At 45.0% G+C, this 22,728-nt stretch overlaps 1 protein-coding gene across 2 annotated transcripts in view; it reads right to left on the bottom strand.

Moving 5' to 3' along the window:
• Window positions 1-1,334: 1,334 nt before the first annotated feature.
• Window positions 1,335-22,728, bottom strand: part of LRP8 (LDL receptor related protein 8) — a 188,791-nt gene continuing 167,397 nt past the window's right edge. Inside the window, exons 6-19 of one of the 2 annotated variants that reach the window (XM_063344143.1) lie at window positions 20,934-21,056; window positions 20,459-20,581; window positions 17,413-17,532; window positions 17,158-17,283; window positions 15,130-15,301; window positions 12,133-12,360; window positions 11,436-11,554; window positions 9,845-9,984; window positions 7,302-7,443; window positions 6,713-6,865; window positions 5,818-6,048; window positions 3,763-3,831; window positions 3,397-3,569; window positions 1,335-2,375 (exon numbers count right to left, since the gene is read on the bottom strand). In XM_063344143.1, the coding sequence (XP_063200213.1) occupies window positions 2,337-2,375; window positions 3,397-3,569; window positions 3,763-3,831; window positions 5,818-6,048; window positions 6,713-6,865; window positions 7,302-7,443; window positions 9,845-9,984; window positions 11,436-11,554; window positions 12,133-12,360; window positions 15,130-15,301; window positions 17,158-17,283; window positions 17,413-17,532; window positions 20,459-20,581; window positions 20,934-21,056 (1,958 nt within the window). In that variant the 3' untranslated portion in view covers window positions 1,335-2,336. The remainder of the gene's footprint in view (window positions 2,376-3,396; window positions 3,570-3,762; window positions 3,832-5,817; window positions 6,049-6,712; window positions 6,866-7,301; window positions 7,444-9,844; window positions 9,985-11,435; window positions 11,555-12,132; window positions 12,361-15,129; window positions 15,302-17,157; window positions 17,284-17,412; window positions 17,533-20,458; window positions 20,582-20,933; window positions 21,057-22,728) is intronic. The other variant, XM_063344144.1, reaches the window with a different exon arrangement.

Genomic DNA, 22,728 nt, shown 5'->3' with positions numbered 1-22,728 from the left:
TAATCGTTCTATAGAAACAGTGCACTGTTTTACAAATGTGTTCATTTGGTTTTCAGTAATCCTTATCGATGTAAGTACAGCAAGTGTTACACTGAGCAGATCCCTCCCCCGCCCCTCCCTGGTCCTTTTGTCGGTCACATAAAAACTGAAACACAAAAGGCACCAAGCAAGAACTTACTCTAACAGAACTTCAATATGACAAGACAGAGATCAGAAATGATTACAATGTTAAATATCATCCTAACAATCTGAACCATTATTTAAAATAATTAATTTCTTAAAAAACAAATTTGGTGTTTGACTTCTCAGTAGTTATAAATCTGTAAAGGCTGAAATCAGCACTGCACACTGAGTTCATTTACAATGGTTTGAAAAAAACTGCAGCCTTTTATACATGGTTTATACAGGTTTGTTTGTGTGCATGTGTTCTTAAAAAAGTATCAAAACTGTAGAACTTTCAAATATATTTACATTCGTCTGTTAGTTACAGTGTTATCACATACAGCCTTTTCTCAGTTTTTTATTTCATGCACACAGTGCATGGATTTGTAGAAACAGAGCTTCAGACCTTAAAACAATAATGGGATATTCGCAATCGTTTTTTTCACTGCCTTAAAATCTAAAATTTGAATAGAAGGATGCTTGATTATTTCTGTATTGTCTATGCAGGCCATGAAGTATTTTGAGAGTATGTATTATGTTTGTAATGCAAAATTGCCCTTTAGACACTTTCTTCCTTTTCTTAGTCAAGAATCCACTTCCAGCTAACATTACACTGTGAATTTATTCTAAAAGAAGGAAAAACACAAGGAAAAAACCCCAAACCTACTCAGGCTGAGTCTCTTCTACTCACTTGAATACCAAAGCTCAGACTGACGTAAGAACACTAGGAAATTTCCCTAGGTTTTGGTACAGCTCAGGGAGGTGCTAGTCACTCACTCCCCACAGAGATTCCCTGGGAATCTCACAGAATGAGATAAGAAAAAACCGGTGTTTTTTCTGCAAGGTGCAGGATGCCCCAGCCACCAATATTGATACGGCCGTGAGTTTTTAACCTCCTTTAACCTTCTTGCCTAGTGCTCCGGGTGGTGTGGGAGAGCTGCCCTGGGGCAGGTTGTTCCATGGGCAGTAATTTGCAAGATAATTGCTGCGCTTCAAAGAATTCTATGTATGCTGAATTAAGACCCTGCCCCAGAGCATCTCCTAAATTTGGACTCTTAATCAGTATGAGTAGGGGAAAAGGGCAAGGAGGGAAGGAATTACCTTCTGTTACTGTCCTGGGGTTTTTTCTTCCTCATGAGCCAGGTGAGTGTGCTCACTGTGGGTGTATGGAAGTACAAGGCTAAATCTTTGTTTCTCTAATTCTAAGCTAATTTGAGAGATGCAATATTCCCAGGGGGAAAAAGCATTTAGATTTGCATTTAGAAACAAACAAGAAACCTACATCAAATTTGTACCAAGCTGTAAAAAGCAACAAGACAAAAAAAATTGGGTGCTGTAGGAGTTTCTCCTGGCTGAGATGCAGTAAGCAATAGCGCTTGAGTGAAAAGCACCGCAGAGGAAGCTTTCTGGATAGAGTGGAAAATGTAAAAGCAACCCTTTTGAGCCCGTTTGGAAACCGGAGCTCTGTTTGTTACGGGAGCACTTCATTCGGCAGCTGTCTTACCGCACAGCTCTTCCTTAGTGTCTTTAGATTTCAAAGCAAACTTCTCAAACATCCTGTAAAAATTCAATTGTTCCTAATTTTCATAAACGTAGGCTAGTAGTTTTAAAATATATGTATATATTTTTTTATATATGTATATATTTATATGCCTATATATCTATCTAGTCTAGATAGATATATACACAGATAATCTATGCACAGCAAGCCAAACATACCAAAAATAAATACTTTCACCCCTCTACTATATTTACAGAACAGATCTTATAATCCAGGTTTTGTTAATAAATATTTCTAAACTGCCTGTACAGAATATTTTTTTTTACTTATGTTGATGGATAGCCACAAAGCATATTCAACATATTTACAAAATATCTATAAATATAGTCTTAGAATAAAGCAATAGCTACTGAACCTTCAGCCTGGCTGGTTATGTACATTGAGTTAGTAGCTCAGCTGTCGCTTATTCACTATCACAAATGGGTAGTGCAACAAGTTAAAACGTGTATAAAAGATTATACATACAAAACTCTCACATCCTTTGGATGTTTGCAGTTCATTATAACTTTGTGGTTACCCTTCTGCAACATAAATAACGATCAGAAAGAAAAAGCGGGTTCTGTGATCCAAAGCAAATTCGTTCAGTGTCTTGTCTGGAGCAGCAACTTCATCCTCATGGCAACCCGTCATCTTCTAAGCTTAACGCTACACGCTGTGAAGGAGAAAAAAAAAACAAACCACACTTGAGAAAATCTGTGACTTGTGATACTGTTGCTTCTTAAAAATCTCATTGTTGTCCGTAGTGTATTGGTGACAAATCTGTTTCGTGTACTGATTTTTTTTTCCCCTCAAATGGGGTCTCTCACTCGAGTGTTACTGAAGAGGTGTTGGGAAGTTTACTTCACTGTGTACTGAATAAAGTTCCTCGTAAGGGATGACACCTTGTCAAGTGTGATTTTTAGCAGGACCTTTAGATAACACAGGGCATTACCTATGTACACGCCTGCCCGCCTGCAGAAGCTCCACTGCCTCCACTCATTACTTATGGATCTTTGTGCTCTCTTCTAAAAATACAATGCGGTTGTAACTGCCAATGCTTCATCTCCCCAGGGCTGCCGCGTTGCAGGAGGCTCCTTTACAGACAAACTGCCGTGCGGAACAGCTTCTCTCTCTTCTGCATACGCTGGGCTTGCTATCAAAATGAGTGTTTGCTTTTTGTAGAGCTCAATCTTGCCAAGGCAAATTCCCTTAACTTCTTACAGAACCTCATTTGCTCCTCCTTGTGAGGAATCTGACTCTTCTTTACACTCTTACACAGATAATGTTCTCCCTGGTTTGTAGAGAAACTCAGGTTATCCTTAAGGTATTTAGACACTTGGTAGAAGTCTAGGGACAGAAATAATGGAATCCAGTAAAGGATAAGTAACCAGCTGTCACATATTGAGCTCTTGAGGTAGCCAGCTTTACACGGGCTGGCTTCCTAGGTGTATTGGTTAGGACCATTATTCTTCATTTGAGTAGAATATCTCATTATACAGACCGCTATATTCTAAGACAACTGCACGAGCTGCCTAGAAGTTCAGGCTTCTGCCTATTCAATGATTATTAAAGAAGTTCCGTTTTTTTGTCATTGTATGGCAAATAACCAACACTGTAATTGGCTGGCGATAATTCTGTATCTAAACTCTCAACAAAATTAATCTTCTCCGTCAGCAGTTTCCTCAGATACTTACTGCTGGGTAGACATGGCCAATTTGGGCAGTCCGCCCAATGTGGATTTCGTCTTCATCTTCCTCTTCTGTTGTCTTCCTATACACTGGATTATCAAAATTCATGCTTTTAGTGTTCTTCCGTTTCCAGTTTCGCCAGATGAGGTATCCCCCCATGCACAGCAGGCCGATGACCACTAAGGAAAGGGGAAAGGAAGGGCTGTTAGCCAGGCTCGAATCTGCTGGGATTGTACAATTTTCTCAAAGCCAGGCTCTTTTGCCCATTTCAACAGTTCCCTTTGCCACCCCCAACCCTGAAAATCGGAAGAGAGTATTTCCACGAGCATTTTGGCCTGAGCTCCTGCAAAGGTTAAATTGAAATCAGCTTACCGACAGGAATGACAATCCCAATAACAGCTGCTGTCACAGTTGAATCAAAGCCTTGGTCATTATTTGCATCTGTAATTACAGAAATCGTTTTGATCATTTAACTCATTTGCTGGTTTTTAAAGCCACATCTAAAGAATGTTTTATGTTAGTAACCGTGTTGCTCTGCCCATCAGAAAGCTTCTGTAATTGAGTTTATGAAAAGTTTTGTAATAAAATCACTACGGAGAAGATAAAAAGCACGTACACCCAAATCTGGGCCGAGCTGAGCTGCTCCTTCTTAGGAACCATAAACAGCCTGGCCGTAAAGTGCTGCTGCCCTGGCAGGACTGGAAACCACACACCAGGAGAGTGGCCAGAGACGGGAACTGCTCGGTACAGCGTCATCGGATCGAGAACCTCTGCCCAGAAACAAGGAAGTGACTGTACTTGTGCCTCTAATTTTCAAGCACAAAAACAGAGGCCAGTTTTAAAAACCATGACATTTAATGGAAATTTCATGCATGGGTCGGGGAGGGTGAATAGTGCTCTTCAAAAGCCACAGAACACTTTCTAGCACTGATGCAATCAATGATTTATTGAGCTGTCAGAAGAAGAATGTCGTTCAAAGCCATCTGCACAGCTTTTCTTTTTAATGTTTTTTTTATTTATTGACAGCTAGGGAGTCAGTCAACACACATCTCTCTCATTGGGGCAGTCTGCCTCGGCATGCAAGAATTACCCCAAAACTCAATATCGTACTTACAAGAGAAAAAAACAGTTATTGGGAAAAATAGTTAAAAAAATATCACTCTACTTTTCAAGTTATATATTTAAAAATGTTTGCTCTGAGCTCTTATAACAGGGGATCAGCACAGAAAATTCCTTTTTGCTAAAATACCAGGAACTGAGAGAGGAGGAACTAACTGCAGTTTGTCTTTTGATACACCAATTCATGGAACTTAAAAGGCAATTTATCCTTTTAAATACTTCCCTGTGGCAGGTTGTTCTATTACATAGTTATTTACTTAATAACAAGCCAGACTATTTCAAACATGGACAATTAAAGCACCTAGCTTCCATGGATTATTAAAAAGTTAATTACTGCATTTGAAAGAAATTTGCACAAAAAGGACTTACAAGAATGAATTTTACAAATCAATTCTGCTTTCCCCCGCGCAGTACGAGCGTGCTGCATCGCTCTGCCTACAAACAGCGCCCTCCTCACACAGGGATGGATTAGCTGTGCTTTCCAGACGCACGGGAAACTGCCTGTTCTGCTCAGTGAAACGTTTAAGGAAAAAAGTATTTTACTGTTTTTAAAGCAATCTAGATGTGTTTGAGGTCCTGAAGAGTAAAGTTGTCTCTCTGGACTGGATTTTTTTTATTTTTTGGAAAGGCAGTTCAGCTTTTCTGCTGTACCTCATCAGCAGGATCTGGCGGGATTAGCTGTTAGCACGGAGATGGCAGAGTGGCGTCATTGCTCACTCATTGCGTAGGGAGAACTTGAGGATCACCTATTAGTGCTCTCCATTGGGACACTTTGCTGAGATTGTAATGCCAAACTTCCAACAGGTGTCCTGGATCAGGCCACATTAATGTGCAAAGCACAGCCATGCAAAACACAGGCAGCTCATCTTGGGCCGTAGTCATTCCAAACGTCCAGGAGGGCTAAAGCCGGACAGGAGGCATTTCTCACACACAACTTGTGCCCGATCACATTAAAAATTCAACAATTAAAACAGGTGAAGCACCTGTGGAATCCTCCATATTACGGTCTGCAGCACTACAAGCAGCACTGAAGCTGGGATGAACTCGTATCAGGCCCAAGGCAAAGACTAGTACCAACTCTCAGGGCCTCGTCTCTAGAGCCCGTTTCACGTGTGACGGATGGAAACCTGACATAACTCCCTCAACACCCTGCATGGCTGGAATCACATCAGCCATCGTAACAGAGAGAAAACCTGCTGTGCCTCTACCTGTTTATACCCGAGATGTTAGGTCAGGTCTCCCACCAGTCCATGAGTGTTTGTGATATGGCTTATATAGGAAAAGAAAAGAATAATCTCATTCTCTTACAGTGCTGTGACAAATTGCTGTTTCCAGTGGTCATCTCAGAATCTACCAGGATGGATGTGGTGGAAAGTAAATGAAAACTCGGGGTGGTAATCGTGGCTTCTGACACAGCTTTGGGGATGACTTCAGTGGTGTTACTGGCACTGCCAAGTACAGCTGCGATGGTCGTGGTACCGGCAGTACGGGATGCTGCGGTTGTAGAAACCAGGACAGTAGTTGAAGTAGTTGGAAGATCTGAAAAACAAGAGCAATAATAAAATTTGGTTAAAGTCAGTATACAAAGAAAATCACAAATGGTGATATAAATATGGGGAGGATTGTTATGTTTACTGATTAGAAACAGAAATCAAATTCCAATTCTATTTACCAAATAGTCAGACTATCAATAGTTCTCTGCCTAAAGCTACCGAAATTATTTCCTGAAGCCAAGCCTAATTTGTTAAGAGTAATAAAGCACTCTGGATGGAAGGCAGTGAACAAGTTAAAAAACTTAGGGTTTTTTTCAGTACCTCAGAAAATACTGAATTTGTAGCGGGAACTATTTGCGCGTTAGGGAAAACTACACTGAAACCACCCGTCTCTTCAGGATATTGTCAGCAATGACTGTGGCCTCTCCAGTATCTATAGGGCAGTAACGTGGCAAATTTTAATGATTTATTGACCATTCACACTTTTAGTGCTGGGCCTTATCCCTTTTTTCCTCTTCCTGCTGTATCTTTTTCTGGTTATGCTTTCAAAAACAAGCAAGCTTTCAACAAAGGACACGACGATGCAGAGTTCCAAAGGCAGCAAGTAGCAGAGTACAAAAGCTAGTGTTTTGTGTTCCACCATCAGGCAATATATTCACTCTAAGTGTGATTTTGTTGGAATAATGAAAGAGTGACACAACTGTATTTACCTTTGTAGCATTTTTTCATGTCAGGACCCAGCCACATATTGTCAGGACAGGCACACGTGTACTTGGGAGAATGGGGAGAGATCTGAGGTGCGGGGAGACACAAATAGTCACAGCCTCCGTTGGGCTGGGGGCTGAGCTCACAGGAATCTGGAGCTGTTCAAAGGACGGAAGAAAAAAGTTATTTTTCTAATTATTTCTTGTTCTTGGCAAAGAAATATCAGGTTCTCTAAGAAGACTCTTCCACTCCCTACCTCAATTAATCGGGCTGCTTAAGCATCTTTACAGTTTGGAGTAGAGCGAAACCTTACACGCGACTATAAAAACTGCCCAGATGTATAACGAATGGCAAGCATCACAGTGATGAGAGTAACTCGTTGTTACCAAAGATGCTAATTAAACAGCCATTAACAAATTGCAGACTTCTCAATAAATGCTGCTGCTGAATTAATTATGCAGGAACTTCAAACATTAGGCATTGATTTCGCGTTATTACCTGTGCTTTCTCTCATTGAGAACCACGCAGAAGCATTTCATTTACTAGTCGAATAAACCTGACTTAGGGCCATGACGCCCTGAGGACATGTCTTACCTTTGGGCTGCTTTAATTCATGAAATACCACGATGTCATGAGGATTATTGAGATTTTCTGCCAAAATGGAGATGTCCAAGCCGTTCAGCCTGTTTGCGCTGAAGATTGCTTCATTTTCCAGGTCAGTCCAGAACACTCTGTCCTGCAGGAAACGCACAGGATTTCTGACCCGGCCCTGCTCAAATCCAACTCAAGTTGAATTAAACTCCAGTAATCACAAAGTCAGTGCACTGCGTTCTACCTTGGGGCACCTTCGGTTCACGCTACTTCTGCCTGCAGTGTTGTGGTTTTTTTTTTTTGACATTGTTATTTCTAATGGTCAAAAGCAGAGCCATCCTACATGTTTATAAAGTGCTTAGTAATTCTGAGTAGCGAGGAGACTGAGGTGAGCGAGCAGAGATTTGGTTAAGTACAGCAGAGCTGCATGCATTCTGGTTCTGAACCTTTTTTTTTTAAAGACAGGGCGGATGATGAGCAGAACCAAAGGGCCAGAAACTTCTGTTATTTCTGCTGATTTTTTTCTCCTTTCCAAAGAGAAGACCTGCATAAGCAGGTATCTATGAAGAGGCCAGTGCCTAGAGCACACCTGGAAGATGAGTATCTGTTTCTCTTTTTTATGAATATCTTTTGCATGGCATACTGTGATTGAAGGTACAAAATAACTGGTCAAGGAGGTACGCGGGAATTGCAGTTATCAGAGTTGCTTGGTCAGCTATGGCTGCTCCTGCCTGCTAAAAACCACCTGTATTTCAGTAAGGAAAGCCACATCGCTGGAGAACAAGGGCAAATCATCAAAAGCAAAAGGGTTCTCTGTTATTCTAACCAGCCATTCAGATGAGGAAGGTCGTACAGAGGTTAAATAACCCAAGAGATCCTTCCAAACAGTGCTGATGAGGGTAAAGCTAACGAGCACCGATGTGTTGGGGAAACCCGTGCCCAAAGTTAGATGCCTGCACATCACACACATTGCACGGGAGGAATAAGGGTTTTAAGGAAGAGGGTTTTGCTGAGTCAAAAGCCAACCTAGTTAAGTGAAATGAAGAGAAAAGGAGTCTGTGACACACACTTCGACAGGGAGCCAACCAGACACCTTTCTCTGCTGTAGCTTACCTACAGTGAGGTGCCAAAGTTAACACTTTCGTTCCTATAATTGTTTAAATAGTCACAGCAAGGAGCTTAGCTCCACTGCCCCAGGCTAGTGATACTTGCAATCCTCTGCCAGGGGAGGAAGAGCTGGATTGTCTCTCCACTTCCACCCAGGCAAAGCAGGAATTTGAATTATGACTTCCATACCCCTGGAGCACTCCTGAGACGGGACGGGGAACACAGAGTTTCAAACACATGCTTAGCATGAGATACAAACTGCAAGGACACCGTCAGCCCTGGGCCCTGCCACTGGGTACCTGCGTATAAACTAATGGCAGAAACACGGACGCCCATGTGTGTAGTAATTTCTGCAGATCTCAGTTCCTCCTTGACTGTACTATGTAATTAATTACCACACTGCTTTTAGTAAGGCGACAGTGTGACACTGAAAGGTACAAGAATATCGAATCTACAGCACTAATTGGATTTTCAACGGAACATACTCAAGTAGGAGGCTGGAATTCTTTGTGAAAATGGGCTTGTGTCTTTGTAGGATCAGAGCTATAATTTTGGGGAAAAGCGAAGTTTCACTGACGTGTGGCAGGGTTTGTGTGTCACACCTGAAGCAGTTCAGCCTGAAAGAGAATTATCTGACCCTTTCAGAACTATGTGAACACCTTTTTAATGCCAAGTCCCCAACCTCAGCCATGCACTGGTGCACAGTGACTGCAGGGGGAGCCCTGCGAGCGCCTTGCTGGCACAGGTACTCCGGGCTGAAGCCTCCAGACTCCCGAGACATGTGAAAACGTTTCTGAGGATACTTCTGCGAATGCTGGGAGGACAACAGAAACAACTAGCTAACGCTGCAAAATTTAAGGGGCCATCCTCCCGTGAGGGTTCTGTGGGCACCAGAAAAATGCAACACAGGTACGCAAAAATGGTGTGAGACAAAGCTGGTGAGAGCAGCAGAGTGCTCCGCTGCAGGCTGAGGGGCTCCTCTGCGCCCGTGCAGCTCCTCCCAAAGTCCGGCTTTCAAAAGATGAGACATGTTGCAGTGTCACTCAGTGAATGGTTGTCCCAGCTGCTGATCACAGTAAGTGGCTTCTCCCTTCCCTTGCTAATAGTTTTGGCCCTTGCACAGACAGTTGGCTCAACTCAGATCAAGGAAAACCCACTACCCGTTTTCCAGTTCTGTGGGAAGCGTTACACCAGGCACCACCAGCCCCTCACGGACGCACCAGTACTACATTAGGTAAGAGCACGAGACAATGCATTGCTCCTGATTAAGAGCTTTAGAATTTTCCCCGCTGAACCCACGCCAGGTTAATCGGTTTCTATAGCAGCGAACGCCCTCGCTGAGCTTTCTGTGCTATGCAAAAGGCAGAGCTTTTAATCAAGAAGAGCTTTGAGACCTCTTGCAGTCTCCAGTCTGTTCTGCATCCGTTTTCAACTCTTACCTCAAACACAGCTAAGCCGAAAGGATGGCTCAGATCATCAACAGAAGAGATCAGAACTTTTCTGTTGCTGCCATTGAAATCAATGCAGGACAGCGAATGCAATTTGGAGTCCACCCAGTAGAGACGCTGATTCAGCAAATCTGGAAAGTGAAACACAATGAAGCAAAATTACACACAGCTCCTGCAACTCTTTTTCTCTTGCCCAGCATGTTTTTCCTGCTGGCAGCATGACTAATCTCTTTATTATTGGGCCCTTTTTTTTTTTAACACTAGTTCTGATTTTGAATCGGTGCCCAGATATACTGGGATAAGACCCTATAAATAAGATTAAAAAGGAGGAACATTCTGTTGTGTGTGGGGGGAATGCCTGACTGACAGCTTTGTGCAATGAGGTTCTTTTGTTACCAGGAGGAGCCGGCCAGCAGCAGTTTGGGCTTCCCAGAGTCACTCCATGAGTGCCTGAGCGAGAAGCTTCGTCCCTCTCAAGGCTATTCAGTCCTTGGCCTCTTGCTGGAGAACAACCACTGGGATTCAAATGAAACACCTCTGAAGGAGATGTGCGATTGACACATTTTCAGTGAAGAAGAATCCTGGGTCCAGGAACCCTTCTTGTGCTGCTGGCTGGGGGAGCGCTGGTGGTGGGGACACTCCCGCCACAGCCAGCTAGGTTTTGGGGAGGGTGCAGGCAAGGATCCTGGGTTAGGATTCCCTGGAGGGAAGGATCCAGTGTTATTTAGGATGCTGAGCACTGTATTTCTCTTCCTGGAGCAAATTCACTCATTTTGGATGAGATTCACTAAACAGAACGCACGTGGATGAGTGCCAACACAAAACAAGTTCTGTAATTAAACAAGTCATTAATTAATTTCTTAATTACTAAAGGACAACATTATTTGTTCACAGCAGTAGCACTTCAACACTATGGTAGCAGCATTTTCTCCTACATCCCTGTCATGGCCAGAATTTTCAAATATAAAACCACGCAGAGAACCTCACATCTGCATGGCATTAAATGCATACGGCTGTACCTGCAGGAAACCTCCCTTCCACTCCTGCAAATCCACGTGGCAGCGAGAACAACCACAGCCCTCTGTGCGCCAGCAGGATGCAGGATACAAGCCAAGATGGGTTCCGTGTCACCACCTCCACCCGGGGCGGCTGGGCAGGCACGCTGAAGGCCCCTGCAGGCCGCGTCGCTTTCCTTGATGCACCGTGCATTAATCAGTCCAATGAAGTACCGTGACGCTGCTCCTGAGACAGGTCCAGGTCCAGAGTCACTACCACCACGGACTCCCTGATGCTTCCCGGACTTCCAAAGGGTTGTTGCAGCTCTGCATCCTCCCCAAAATTTCCCTCTGCCTTAAGGCACACCTGAAAGCAACTCAGAGCTCCTGCAGTGTGAAGTTCTGACTGTGGCAAGACTTACCACATATGCTTGCTACTGAAATAAAATTGTCCGTGTTGGTGAGCATTTCCAGGATTTTTATGTGCAGGTGCCTTTGCAAAATTACTATTTTGTTTTCCTATTTAACAATAAAAATAAATTTACATCAGCCACAGTGGATGCTGTAGCTCTAACCTGGGCACTTACCAAGTGTGATGCCATTTGGCCACTCAATGTTGTCAGTCACCAGCACTTGCCGCCCCACGCCATTCAGGCCAGCTTTCTCGATCTTAGCTTTGTCTCCCCAGTCAGACCAGTACATGAACCTCAAGGAGACACAAGCAAGAAAACAGTCAATTGGACCCTAGTGTAAGAAATCTGCACTACTAATCGGAGTAGGAGGTGCACTGCTCTCTCCTTAATAGAGCAAAGCCCCTCAGCCACTTCAGTTCATTCTCATATGCACCTAGTGGAGCCACATACTGTCCCACAGGGTACTCTGCCACAAAACTTGCACCAGGATGCAAAATGTCACCTTAGTAACCCCATGCAAACTACCTCCTGGTGTGTCTGCTAGGTATGTGGACTTCACTTATCCAGGCAGCCCATACACGTCAGACAGGCTACTTATTTCCCAGCACAGCCTGTGTGCCTGGACCAGCTCAGGCCCATCGAACACACGACCTCACCATTATTTTCAGAACTTTCTTTAACAGCAGCGGCCTTCCAAAGAGTTAGCTGAACCATCTTGGCAGTCCCATTTAAGTTCAATGGATCTATCTATCTTAAAGGGCATCTGTAAGTCTTGACGAGATGAGAACCACCCACAAGTTCGTAAGAGAGGGAGAAAGAAGACTAGAACATCCCTGTTAGTGAAGGGAGTGTTTGTGGTCTTTACGCCTACCTCCGTGTGGGATCAACAGCAATGGCTCTCGGCTCACTGAGGTCGCTGTTGAAAAGTGTCCTCCTCCTGCTTCCATCTGCAGTGGCCACTGAGATGGTCTTGTTTCCGGAATCCGTCCAGTAGATATTCTTATGAACCCAGTCTATTGCCAGTCCTTCGGGAGAGTTCAGCTGGCTGTCTATCAAAATCACCTGCTCAGCGGTGTCACTCGCTTTGTCTATGTAGGCACTGCAAAGACAGGATTCGTCACAGGACTGACACACAGCACAGAGAGGGCCGTGCAGATGTGCACGGGGTTGGACCTCAGACAGCTGAATGCCGGGTAGCACCACTCCAACCCCACGGAAAGAAAGTACACATGGAGCAGTGTGACCAACACAGAAACCTTTACAGCTGCATGCTGCCTCCTTCCATGTTCTCCTACAAATTGTTCTCATTTCCCTGTATCTGGATGGCAGGCGTTTGCAGAACAGGGAACTGTCACTTTATTTTTCTACCTGCTTCCTGCTGTAACTGCACGATTCAGCAAAACATTTGACTTCAGGCACGTTAACTTCAATAGCATCGATTCATGGGATTTATGGACGTTGGAAATACAATCTCCAGTGCTCTGCTGAACAGAGATGAACTTGGCATGCATATAAACGTGCTTAAATGTATTGTAGAATTAGGACCTGTGTAACTAATTATGATTCATCAAAGGAATTCATGGACCTGCATTAATTTGGCAATGATCTCTTATTAGATACAAAGAAAATGTTCAGCAAATAACGGCAGCCTCAAAATCTTTCAAAATATTAAAAGGCAGCAAACTCCACGTGGATGTTTCACAAGTAACTCAGTGTTGCTCCTACAAGCACATGGGCTGATTCTGCTCTGTTGCCCCAGCACCAATATCAATTGCACTGAGCGAACTGAAATGGCGTTATTCTGAGTTTGTATTGGTGTTCCTAAGAGCTTAGTCTGGCTCTTAGAATAATTTGGTACATCTTAAAAAAGTTATCAACCACAGAAAGGGTTTTTTTACCCTCTGAACATCTGAAACTCCAAGATGATTTACATTTTCTGTCCACTAGCCATCCTGCCTTTGGTCATGGAATGAGAAGATAAGTCATACGGGAGCTGAGCTCTCAAGTATCAGATCAGAGACTTGGAAGCAAACATCTAACCCTAGGAATTTTTAACACTGTTTTATGGTCTGTGTCCCAGGCTGGGATGACTATGCAGAGTCAGCCTGGATTAACAGCAAACTGCTGCATCTTCACTATATGGAATGGTTTTGCTTTCTCTCTGACCCAACACCAAATGAACAGTATCACTGGGGTTCTGCAGGGCATCTGACAATGTTCCCAAGACTGTTGTTTTAATCTGCTGGGTACCACACACTCTGACTCTACAACTCCAGGTCGATTAATTCCTGCCCAGTGAAACAGCCATGTTCACGCTTCCTGTCCATCACTGTGGCGAGGTGCTGCGCCGTACCCTCAGTGTGACTTGCTGCACTGGTGGGGAAGCCAAGAGAGGCTCCTGCGGCTTCGTGAAATACAGAGGTGACACTGCAATTCTCCCAGTAACTAAATACTGTAAAATATCTTCTGGCACCCCAACGGGGACATCACCTCAACAGGAGAGGGACTGGAAAGGCAAGGGAGGTGAATGTTAAGAAAGGTGGGATCTCTTGCTAGCAATTACCTCCTGTACCATAGTTTTCACCTGGCAACAGCCTCTTACAACTACAGACTGCTTTTCCCCCACAGGACTCCTGCAGGCAGAGTCCTGTTCTCCATGGACATGGTGGCCTTTGTTTAGAAGTGTTTGATATTGGTGATAGTAGCAGTATCTTAAACAGCAACATTAATTGTTAAGAAGTTATGTTTGCACAGCTTGGTCTGCAGAGAAGGCGGGATTTACAACAAAGCTAATACAAGTAGGAGTAAGAAAGAGAAAAATTCTGCTGTTTGGAAGAAGAAAAAGTTGGTACAGTCAGGGGCTCCCAGCGCCCCAGGGCATTCCCTGTCAGAGCGCTGCAGAAGGACCAGTGTGTCTTGAATAATTCTCTGCATATGAATACGAAGCCCTTACCTGTGCCTACAGAATCAGTCACGGTGAAAGCAGTCAGCTTTTTTCTGAACCCTCTCCCCATTTTCAGAGCCCCACAGGGCTGCTCAGGTACATGCCTACCTACTTCAATGCTCCATACTCAGCACAGCCTGGGCAAATTGCCCGGCCAATGCCATGGGAGCTACCACAGCCTGCAGAAACCCCAGCTTGGCTCCCACGCACTGAAACCCATCAACCTTTGCCTGATCGTTAGCTAAAATCCAGAGCAAATCACTGTAGCAGCTGCAATAGGGTGCAACAGCTATGCAAATCAGAATATACAGGGGGGATTTTCAGCGCATAAATTAAATGCATTTTTGACTAGGCACACCCACAAGCCCCGGTACATAATACTGTGATGGTGGCCATAAAAACAGCTGAATGAGGAGGGAGAATGAGAATTACAGAATGCATACTGTGGTCAAGTGCTGTGAATTTAAACCCAGTCTACCAGAGACTGGAGTGGGCAGCGAGTATCTGCGTTGCTACCTCCTTGCTCCCGCCATTTGCTTCCTTTATGCTTTCAGATGCTGAGTCCTTTGTGGTTTCACGTATAGCAAGCACACAGCACAGCGGCAGTCTCACGCAGCACTGCTTAGCAATACTGTGACTCAGTAAACAAGAGTCTACGTGTAATTGCACAAATGCAGCAGGATCTATTATTGACGAAAAGCCTTCCTGTATTATCAAACCAGATAACTGCACAAGCCATAATTTTGTTATCAATTACGGAAAAAGCTTATCAAGTCTGGGCCACATCAGGTAACCCAGTAAGAGAAGAAAAGCCCTCAGGTTCACTGTACCCTCTATTTTTCTCTGCAGACTGTCCTTAGGGGGTACAGACTAAACCATAGCCTTGGAAAGGTACCAATACACACATCCTCTCCTGCTCCTTACCTGTAGATTTTTCGGTAGAATAAATCACACCAATATATTCTGTTTGTTGCCACCTCTACATCCAGCGCCACAACATTCTTCAACATGGGAATGATGCGAGAGTAGTCCCTTTTCACCAGGTCTATCTTACGGACCTCATGGCGATTGGTGAAGATCAGGTATGGACTCTTGCCTACCACAAGAAAATAAGCACATTTGTCATTTTACCAGCTGACGCAAGGGCTACATTCAGCTTTCATTTCTCGAACAACAACAGAACTGTCAGCCGCTGATAGTTCTGCTTTGTAAGAAAAGCTTTACACCGCACCAGAAGCAAATGCAAGAGGCAGAGCTATCACACACGGATCTGGAGAACCGCAGCACCTCTGTGGTCATGAGATGCACGCTGGCTCTTGGTCTGCCTGTTCTGCTAAGCCACAAGCAAAACTCTGGGGAATGTTTTCACCTTCAATTACACATTTTAGACACAAAATACACAGGCCACATTTTAGTGACTCATGGCCAGGACAAGGAAGAGACAGCCCTCCGGGCTGGCTGGAGGGAATGGAGGCAGACAGACTTGAGGCACGATAGAGCCACATTGAATCCAGCAAAGCCAGGACTGCTTGCCAGGGAGGAATTTTTGACCCTCACGCCCATGCAGAACTCACACAGTCCACCTGAGCACTAAGCCTCAGGCAGTTCATGTCTCTTTTTTGTGGGCCAGAGCCTGCAGCCTGGGTGCTGGTGATACCGCTACTGCAGTCGTGATCTCAGGCCAGCCCAGGCCATCGCCTCTCGTGGAGCATGAAGTTGACAGGGGAGCAGGACACACAGAAACTCAATAGTTATTTTGCTTAGAACACCACCTTAGACTCCACAGTTATTCACAGTGGGCCCCATGGAGGCCAGTTTCCTACTGCAGGAAGCAGACACCTATGTCTGTAGGCTCAGATCAAGAGGTGCACATCCCTACCCTCTGCAAGTAGCACAGCGTGTGACTCTCTGGGTTCTTAGGCGTCACTAAAATAAGCTGCAAATCAAACAACTGAAGCTTTAGTTCCTCTTTGTGCATCTCCCTGTTTGAGGTAGGGACAGGATGGGAGGTCAGAACAAGCTTTAGTGGGTTAGACCGGTTTGCCTCCAGCAGTGTCCAGTAGAAGATCCTAACAAAGAGTGTCTTTCCACTGGGAAGGACAAAAGGGGATTGAGGAACATGATACTGAAAGGTGAGCAGTGGGACAAGGTTCTAGCACTGGAACACATGGTGCTGCAGGGTTCCCGGCACAGACTCTCAGGCACAACATAATTTTCTAACCAACAAGCAGATCAGTGTCCCAGGATCTGGGTCAGTCCTAACTCACTGCAGGTGTAACACTAACAGATTTTATGAGGACAGCTGGACAATGTACATACCATATAGAACTTGGGAAAAAGAGGCCACATGGATGTGCAGGATAACACTAGAGAAGCAATTTTGTATTGCAGGGAACTCACCCTTCCCCAAGAGACCCTCTATTTCCATTAATGAAACCTTCACCATGGCCAGTGCTCAGTCTTGCACAAATCAACTTTCTATCCCTCTGACATTAACATTCATTTTTGCAATAAGGTCAAGCAAACTGCTGGTTGGTATTTGCGTAAGAAGTTGGGAGAGTGGAGAGGTGGCTAACCTACCACGCTTTAATTGGGATGTTTTCTTCCTTGTAATACTACTACCACTAAATGTTTTTGCTGCACTGTTTTTAATAACACCTGTCAAGAGACTTTCTTTTCTGGTTTCAGCTTCAAACAGCCAACTAGTGACTGTAATCTTGCTCTGTACACTGTTAAAATATTCTGATCTGCATGATCAGTAGTTCTTGCCTAGAGACGCATCTGCTATCACTGCAGCAGTTCTGTGCTGCTCGAAATGAAGCGTCTTTGCTTGCTTGCTTTGCTAGTTTCCTTTTGTTTCCGTTCCCCTAGCCTCAGCCCTGCAAGCATGTTTTCTTATTGGAGTTGTGATGTTGAGCAAGCAGAGTTTAAGTGCCTGTGGGGTTGTCTTACCTACAGCTTTGCAGTTCTTCGACAGGGTGTCCATCTCATATCCCTCGTAGCACTCGCATTTGTAGTCCCCCTTGTAATTAATGCAGATCTGGCTACAAGCGTCTGGATTCTCACATTCATCTATGTCTGAAAGGAGTGTTTGAAACCCATCAATAACTTGAAATCAAACCATCTGTGATGGAGCAATGCTGAAGTGAATATAATCACTTCTCTGTATGGTGAAACACAAGGGACTGCTGTTTGCATGTAAATTACCTCCACACGTTTTTTTATCCAGAAGCTTGTATCCGGGCGGGCATTCACATTCATAACCGATCTTCAAGTCTTTGCATATGTGTGAGCAACCACCATTGTTCATAGAGCATTCATTAATACCTGGAAGGGATATACAGATTATCTGTGATATAGGAAGGCTTTTAGTTGTAAAATGGAATAAAATTGAGAGAGGTCGAGGTCCTCAGAAATTTTCCCATACCTATCAGCTTTTGGTAGCCAGGACTGGCCCCACAGAGCATACGAGTGACTTCACAGATGGGGAAGTCAGCACCATATCACTTTCTTGCCTCTTCTTATTCCAAACCAACACTGTAGGATCATTTGGACTGAAAGCTAGTGGCTACATGAACAGGGAGCCCTGGGGATACGGCGTATATGAATCTCTGCATCTCATCTCATCAGAGAGCTGCTGCTTTGAGCATGTTCTGCCGCATGTGAGAAACTTCCAAGGGACCTAAGGGCTCTCTCCAGGAGACTCCTTCTTCCCCATGCACTGGTTTATGTTGACTTTTCTGAACAGTCTCTCTGAGCTTTAATAATTCATGCTGGGGGAGTCTCATCTCCCAGGGGCCAGCTATTTTGAAATACTGCACCATTTTCCCATCTAGCTCCAAGGAATGATCTATGTGAAAATTCCAGAAAACACCACAGTACAGTCTGTCAGAGATACTCCATTAGCACTGAGATACAGCCCTCCCACAAACGCCTCCCACACGGCAGTCTCTGCTGGCAGCCTGCATCAGCCCAAGTGTGCAATCTATGAAGCAACAGTCCCATCCTCTCCTGGGTCCCTCTCTAGTCCAAGGCCACCTCTCTGATCCTGCTTTCAAGTGCTGAAATGAAAAACAGACTAAATGGATCCTTGTAACTAGAACTGAATGAGAGGCTGAGGAAAGCTGGTTTCCTGTCACAAATAACATCTCTTGGTCTTGTAATTAACCTACACAAGGTGAAGAGAAAGTCCTCTCCCTAAGTAAGACTGCTGAACAGCAGCTGTGGGATTTCAGGGATAGAGGGCTCACTAGAACAAACACAACTGATTTGCTTCAATCTGTAATGCAATTTAAAGGCAAATTTTTCATTTATTTTTTACTTCTTGCTTCCTTGCACACTGCAGGTGAGCAGTACAGCAGAGCCATTAAACCAGTGCTCTTGGAAGACAATGAAAACAACCACAAGCCAATTAAGTCAGTAAGACTAGGAAAATATCATGCCAGAAGGAACTCCATCTCAGCTCTGGGATGCTTTCACCTTCCTATCAAAGACACACACATACAGATATCAATACATTATTAATAGAGCATGTTCACTAGGCTCCAAGAAGGTGTCCACAGACTCACACTGTGTTGTCACTGTTCGATGATGTTTATTAATGGCTATCACCTACTCCTACCTTGCATAAGCTTCTAGCAAATTGGGTCATAAACATGCACAACTGCTCTCTGCAAAATACTACAAAGGCTGTTTCGACTGACAAGCAAATCCTCACTCAGATGATTCCCCTGGTTTCAGAGGTGCTTTGTGGAAAGGATTTAGAGACTGTAAATCAAGTGCTGGTTCACTTGCTGCACTTCTCAACAGGAGCTGAGGAGGAGCCAGGCAGAGATGTTTGCCTGTTCTCTTTCTGCTGGGCAGCTGCTGCCCATTACCCAAACTTCAGCGGTATATTCACCGTCTGCCTAAAATAAGACAAGTGATGTTCTGCCTTGTGCTGTGTTTTTTTTTTTTAGGAATCTCGGAGGGCACTACAGTGCCTAGCACACAGCTAGACAGATGCACCAAGATGAGGAGTGTGCCCTGCACCTCCTGCCTTACCCGTGGATTACTTGTGGGCAGGCATTACATTCACAGCAATCCACACCATTCTGCACTCTTAAAGAAGCATGTTTCCTTTGGGGGCTGTTCTCTGCTCAGCTTCCTAACTCAAATGATACTTCACTGCCAGCCTCCAACTGCACCAAGTCAGCCACAGCACCACGGCAAGGTTGAGCACCAAACCCAGCTGTGCCATGCCACTGCGTGGTCCCCTGAGACAAACTGGGCTGCTAGCTTTGTTGGGAGACCTCCACAGACAGACAAGTTGCGACACCCACTCAGAAAGACAGGGAGATGTGGATTAGTGTGGAAGAAAGCAAGGGCATACTGAAAGGACAAGGTAAGAGCATCCTCACTAGGCATGCACACACGCTTGTCTGATACAGAGGAGAGACTGACAGTTCTTCCTGAATGCAAGTTATTTAAGAGGCTGGCACTGAGCTCCATGCTACTGGTGCTCCATGATGTCATGGAAAGTGATGCCTGTCTGAGACATTTCTGCACTGGGGAAAAAAAAAAGCGTTTGAGTAACACTCCAGACTGGGGCTGGTGCCCACAACACCTGGTGGCAAAGAAGAGAGAGGGGCTGCCCTTGGGAGAGCAGCACTGCTCTCTGGCCTGGGCTTTCCATTCTGCTGACTGACATCCCTGATGCAGACCCGGCTCTCGTGTCTTCCTCATTCTCACTAGCCCAGAGCTGGCAGGACACTGCAGAGAGCAACCTGCTGTCATTTCTAAGGGAAGCAGCAACAATGTGTAAAACCCAGAAATGGCTGAAGTCATCTCTCAGTGATTGCTGCCGCTCTATGTATTTTCACCTTCCAAGCATGTTCCCAGTGCTAAATCTTTATGATGTTATCATCATCTTACAAATCCAAGATAATTTAGGCAATGAGGTCTGTGCTGTGGAAGACACTAGTATCTGGGGAGAGGGGGAATTCCCGGCTCCTAGTCCCATGCTGAGTTCATACATCTCTCCAAGAATAAAAGCTGAGCTGAGAAGGGCACAGTTCAAACTTGCAGATGATCAGATTAGGCTACTAATTATATTCATATGAAGGGTGATGAGAGAATAAAGGCAAGGAAAGAGGAGCAGAGTGAGAAATAGCATTAGCAGCTACATGTGGTTACACTCAAAGCTGTGAGCACCAGATGGAGGAGAGGGGAAACAGTTACAACAGGAGCAACACGTAGAAGGCAAGTACTGTACCACATTCTTTCAGAGGCTCGTCAGACCAGTCCCTGCAGTCTCTATGTGAATCGCACACTTTGCCTCCGTCAATGCACTCTCCACTCTTACACTGAAACTTGCTGGGACTTTCACATGCTGACTCTGTCATGTCGGGCAAGAGAGGAAAGCAACTAAGTTAGATGAGGCTCATGACAATAAAAAGCCTGACATAAAGCTTCAAGAGGGTGTCATTAGCAGAAATAGGATGAGATTAAGCAAATGAACATTAAGCCTGAGTATCATGCAAGGAACTTTTCACAACATGCAGTCTGCCTGGTCAGCACAATCATCTCTCCCAAGCAACCCCACTGCAAGGATGGCTTAAAACTCTCTACAGGAAGCAGCCTGCCATGGCCCAGAGGAGCAGCAAAAGCCTCTTCCCTTTCCAATGGCCACGCAGCTCTTGCAGGCTTACACAGCAGAGCATGAGGAGTGCAGAGCTGTCTGTACCTACCTTGGACGCAGCCTGCCTCATCGCTGTTGTCAGGACAGTCATGCACCTTGTCACACTGCTTTGCTCCGTGGATACAGGTCCCATCGCCACACTGGAATTCATCCGGCTGGCAGGTCACCAGAGCTTTAAGACAACGCATTCAAGCATTAGCCACACAGGACCTGAATCTTTTGTGTGATACCTTTTAGCCATGTATCTCTGACACTGCTGGAGTTTTGCACCCCCAGTCAGCAAACGGCACAGAGCATCGTCTGCTTCCCCTCAGCCACTGTCCCTCCGTGCCCCTCTGCCATCCCGGATCACCCTCTACATCCTTGGGAAGAGCCCCAAAGCCCATGTGAGCAGATCTAGTCAAAACAGAATCAGTGCAGGCTGTGAAGCTTCTTCGGTGAGACACAAGAAAGCAACTGGGCAGCAAAACTGTCAGCACTGGAGCACCTGTGGGGTCTTCAGTCTATGTGAGAGGCCAGGCTGCTTTCCAACTAGGAGTGCAGAGTAGGCAAGTGCAACTGCTCCTCAGCTCTCCTTCCTTCAGAAAAAATAATATTTAAGATATATTTCAAAACATGCTCGGGTTAAGGGCATGGGCAAGAGACACGTATTGACTCTCTGCCAAACCCAGTGTGGTCACATTAGGGACGAATCTAGCAACACAGACATCATCATTTGGGTTACTAAATGCCCATGAGTTAACAGACCACTGGAAGGCAGAAAAGATCCGCTGCACTGCAGCTTGGTGTTTCTTGGCATTACAGGGCAAAAACATAAAAACATCTCCACAGCATCAGGCCAGGTTTCAAGCCTGAAGCTCGTTTGCCCAGGTCAGACTATTACAGACTCACAACGTATCTGATGAACAGCAAAGCTGGGGAAAAACATAAAACAGACAGCTGCAATGACCATACTAAAAGCAGTCATGTTTCCCTCCCCAAGGTTACACTCAGTGAGAGACCTCCCTAGCTGGGACCAGGCCTGCACTGACAAAGGCTACAGGCACTCGCTAGCCAGCAAAGGGCTGCAGCCCATAGTTCACTGGCAAAACAGGCTCCTCCTTCCTGGGACATGTTACGCAGCTTACTTCTGAGGAGCCCATCTTGCAAATGTTTTCTTAAAATCCTATTAAGGCAGAGCACCCTGGAGAGCTCTTGATTCTAGCCTTTCCATCTTGCTGATTGCACCCTGGTATCATATGGCAGAAAATCACTGCCTCTGAATAGCTAGAGGGGGTCAGCACTGATGTTACTACATGGGAGGCGAGAGCTATGTGGCAGACCTTCCTTGACAATTTGACAAACTGGCTCTAACACAAAAATTACTACTTTCAGATAAGCCAGGAAGAACTATAAACATGAAGTGAGCTTGCATCAGTACCACAAAGTATTAGTTGCACAAAGGGTCAGCATTACTGGTGATCGCATCCCACAGGATGCAGGATCCAGGTTCACAGCTGCTTCACTGGACTTAGCTCTAGTGCATCTTCAACCGACGAAGGGCACAAGAGACAGGAAAAGCCGCAACTGCAGGGCTGGTGGGGGAAGGGAGAAATCCTGCCTTCGGAAATACACAGTATTCACATGAGAAAAGTTTGGAAATAGCACTGCTCCTTGGAGAGGAAAACCATATGCACTATATTCATAAAAAGCTGCAAAGCAAGAAAAAAATTGCAAGCAATAAGCATAGTTATGGGACCAGCTGTGTTGCCACATTTCAGCTAATAAACTCAGGCACAGAAATGGGAAACCTCAGTGGGACATCTGGGACAGCAGCTCCAAACTAAGCATGTGGGAACTGCTGC

This window comes from Chroicocephalus ridibundus, chromosome 8 (assembly GCF_963924245.1).
Source record: "Chroicocephalus ridibundus chromosome 8, bChrRid1.1, whole genome shotgun sequence".
Taxonomy (NCBI): domain Eukaryota; kingdom Metazoa; phylum Chordata; class Aves; order Charadriiformes; family Laridae; genus Chroicocephalus; species Chroicocephalus ridibundus.
This window is presented reverse-complemented; position numbering and strand designations above follow the sequence as displayed.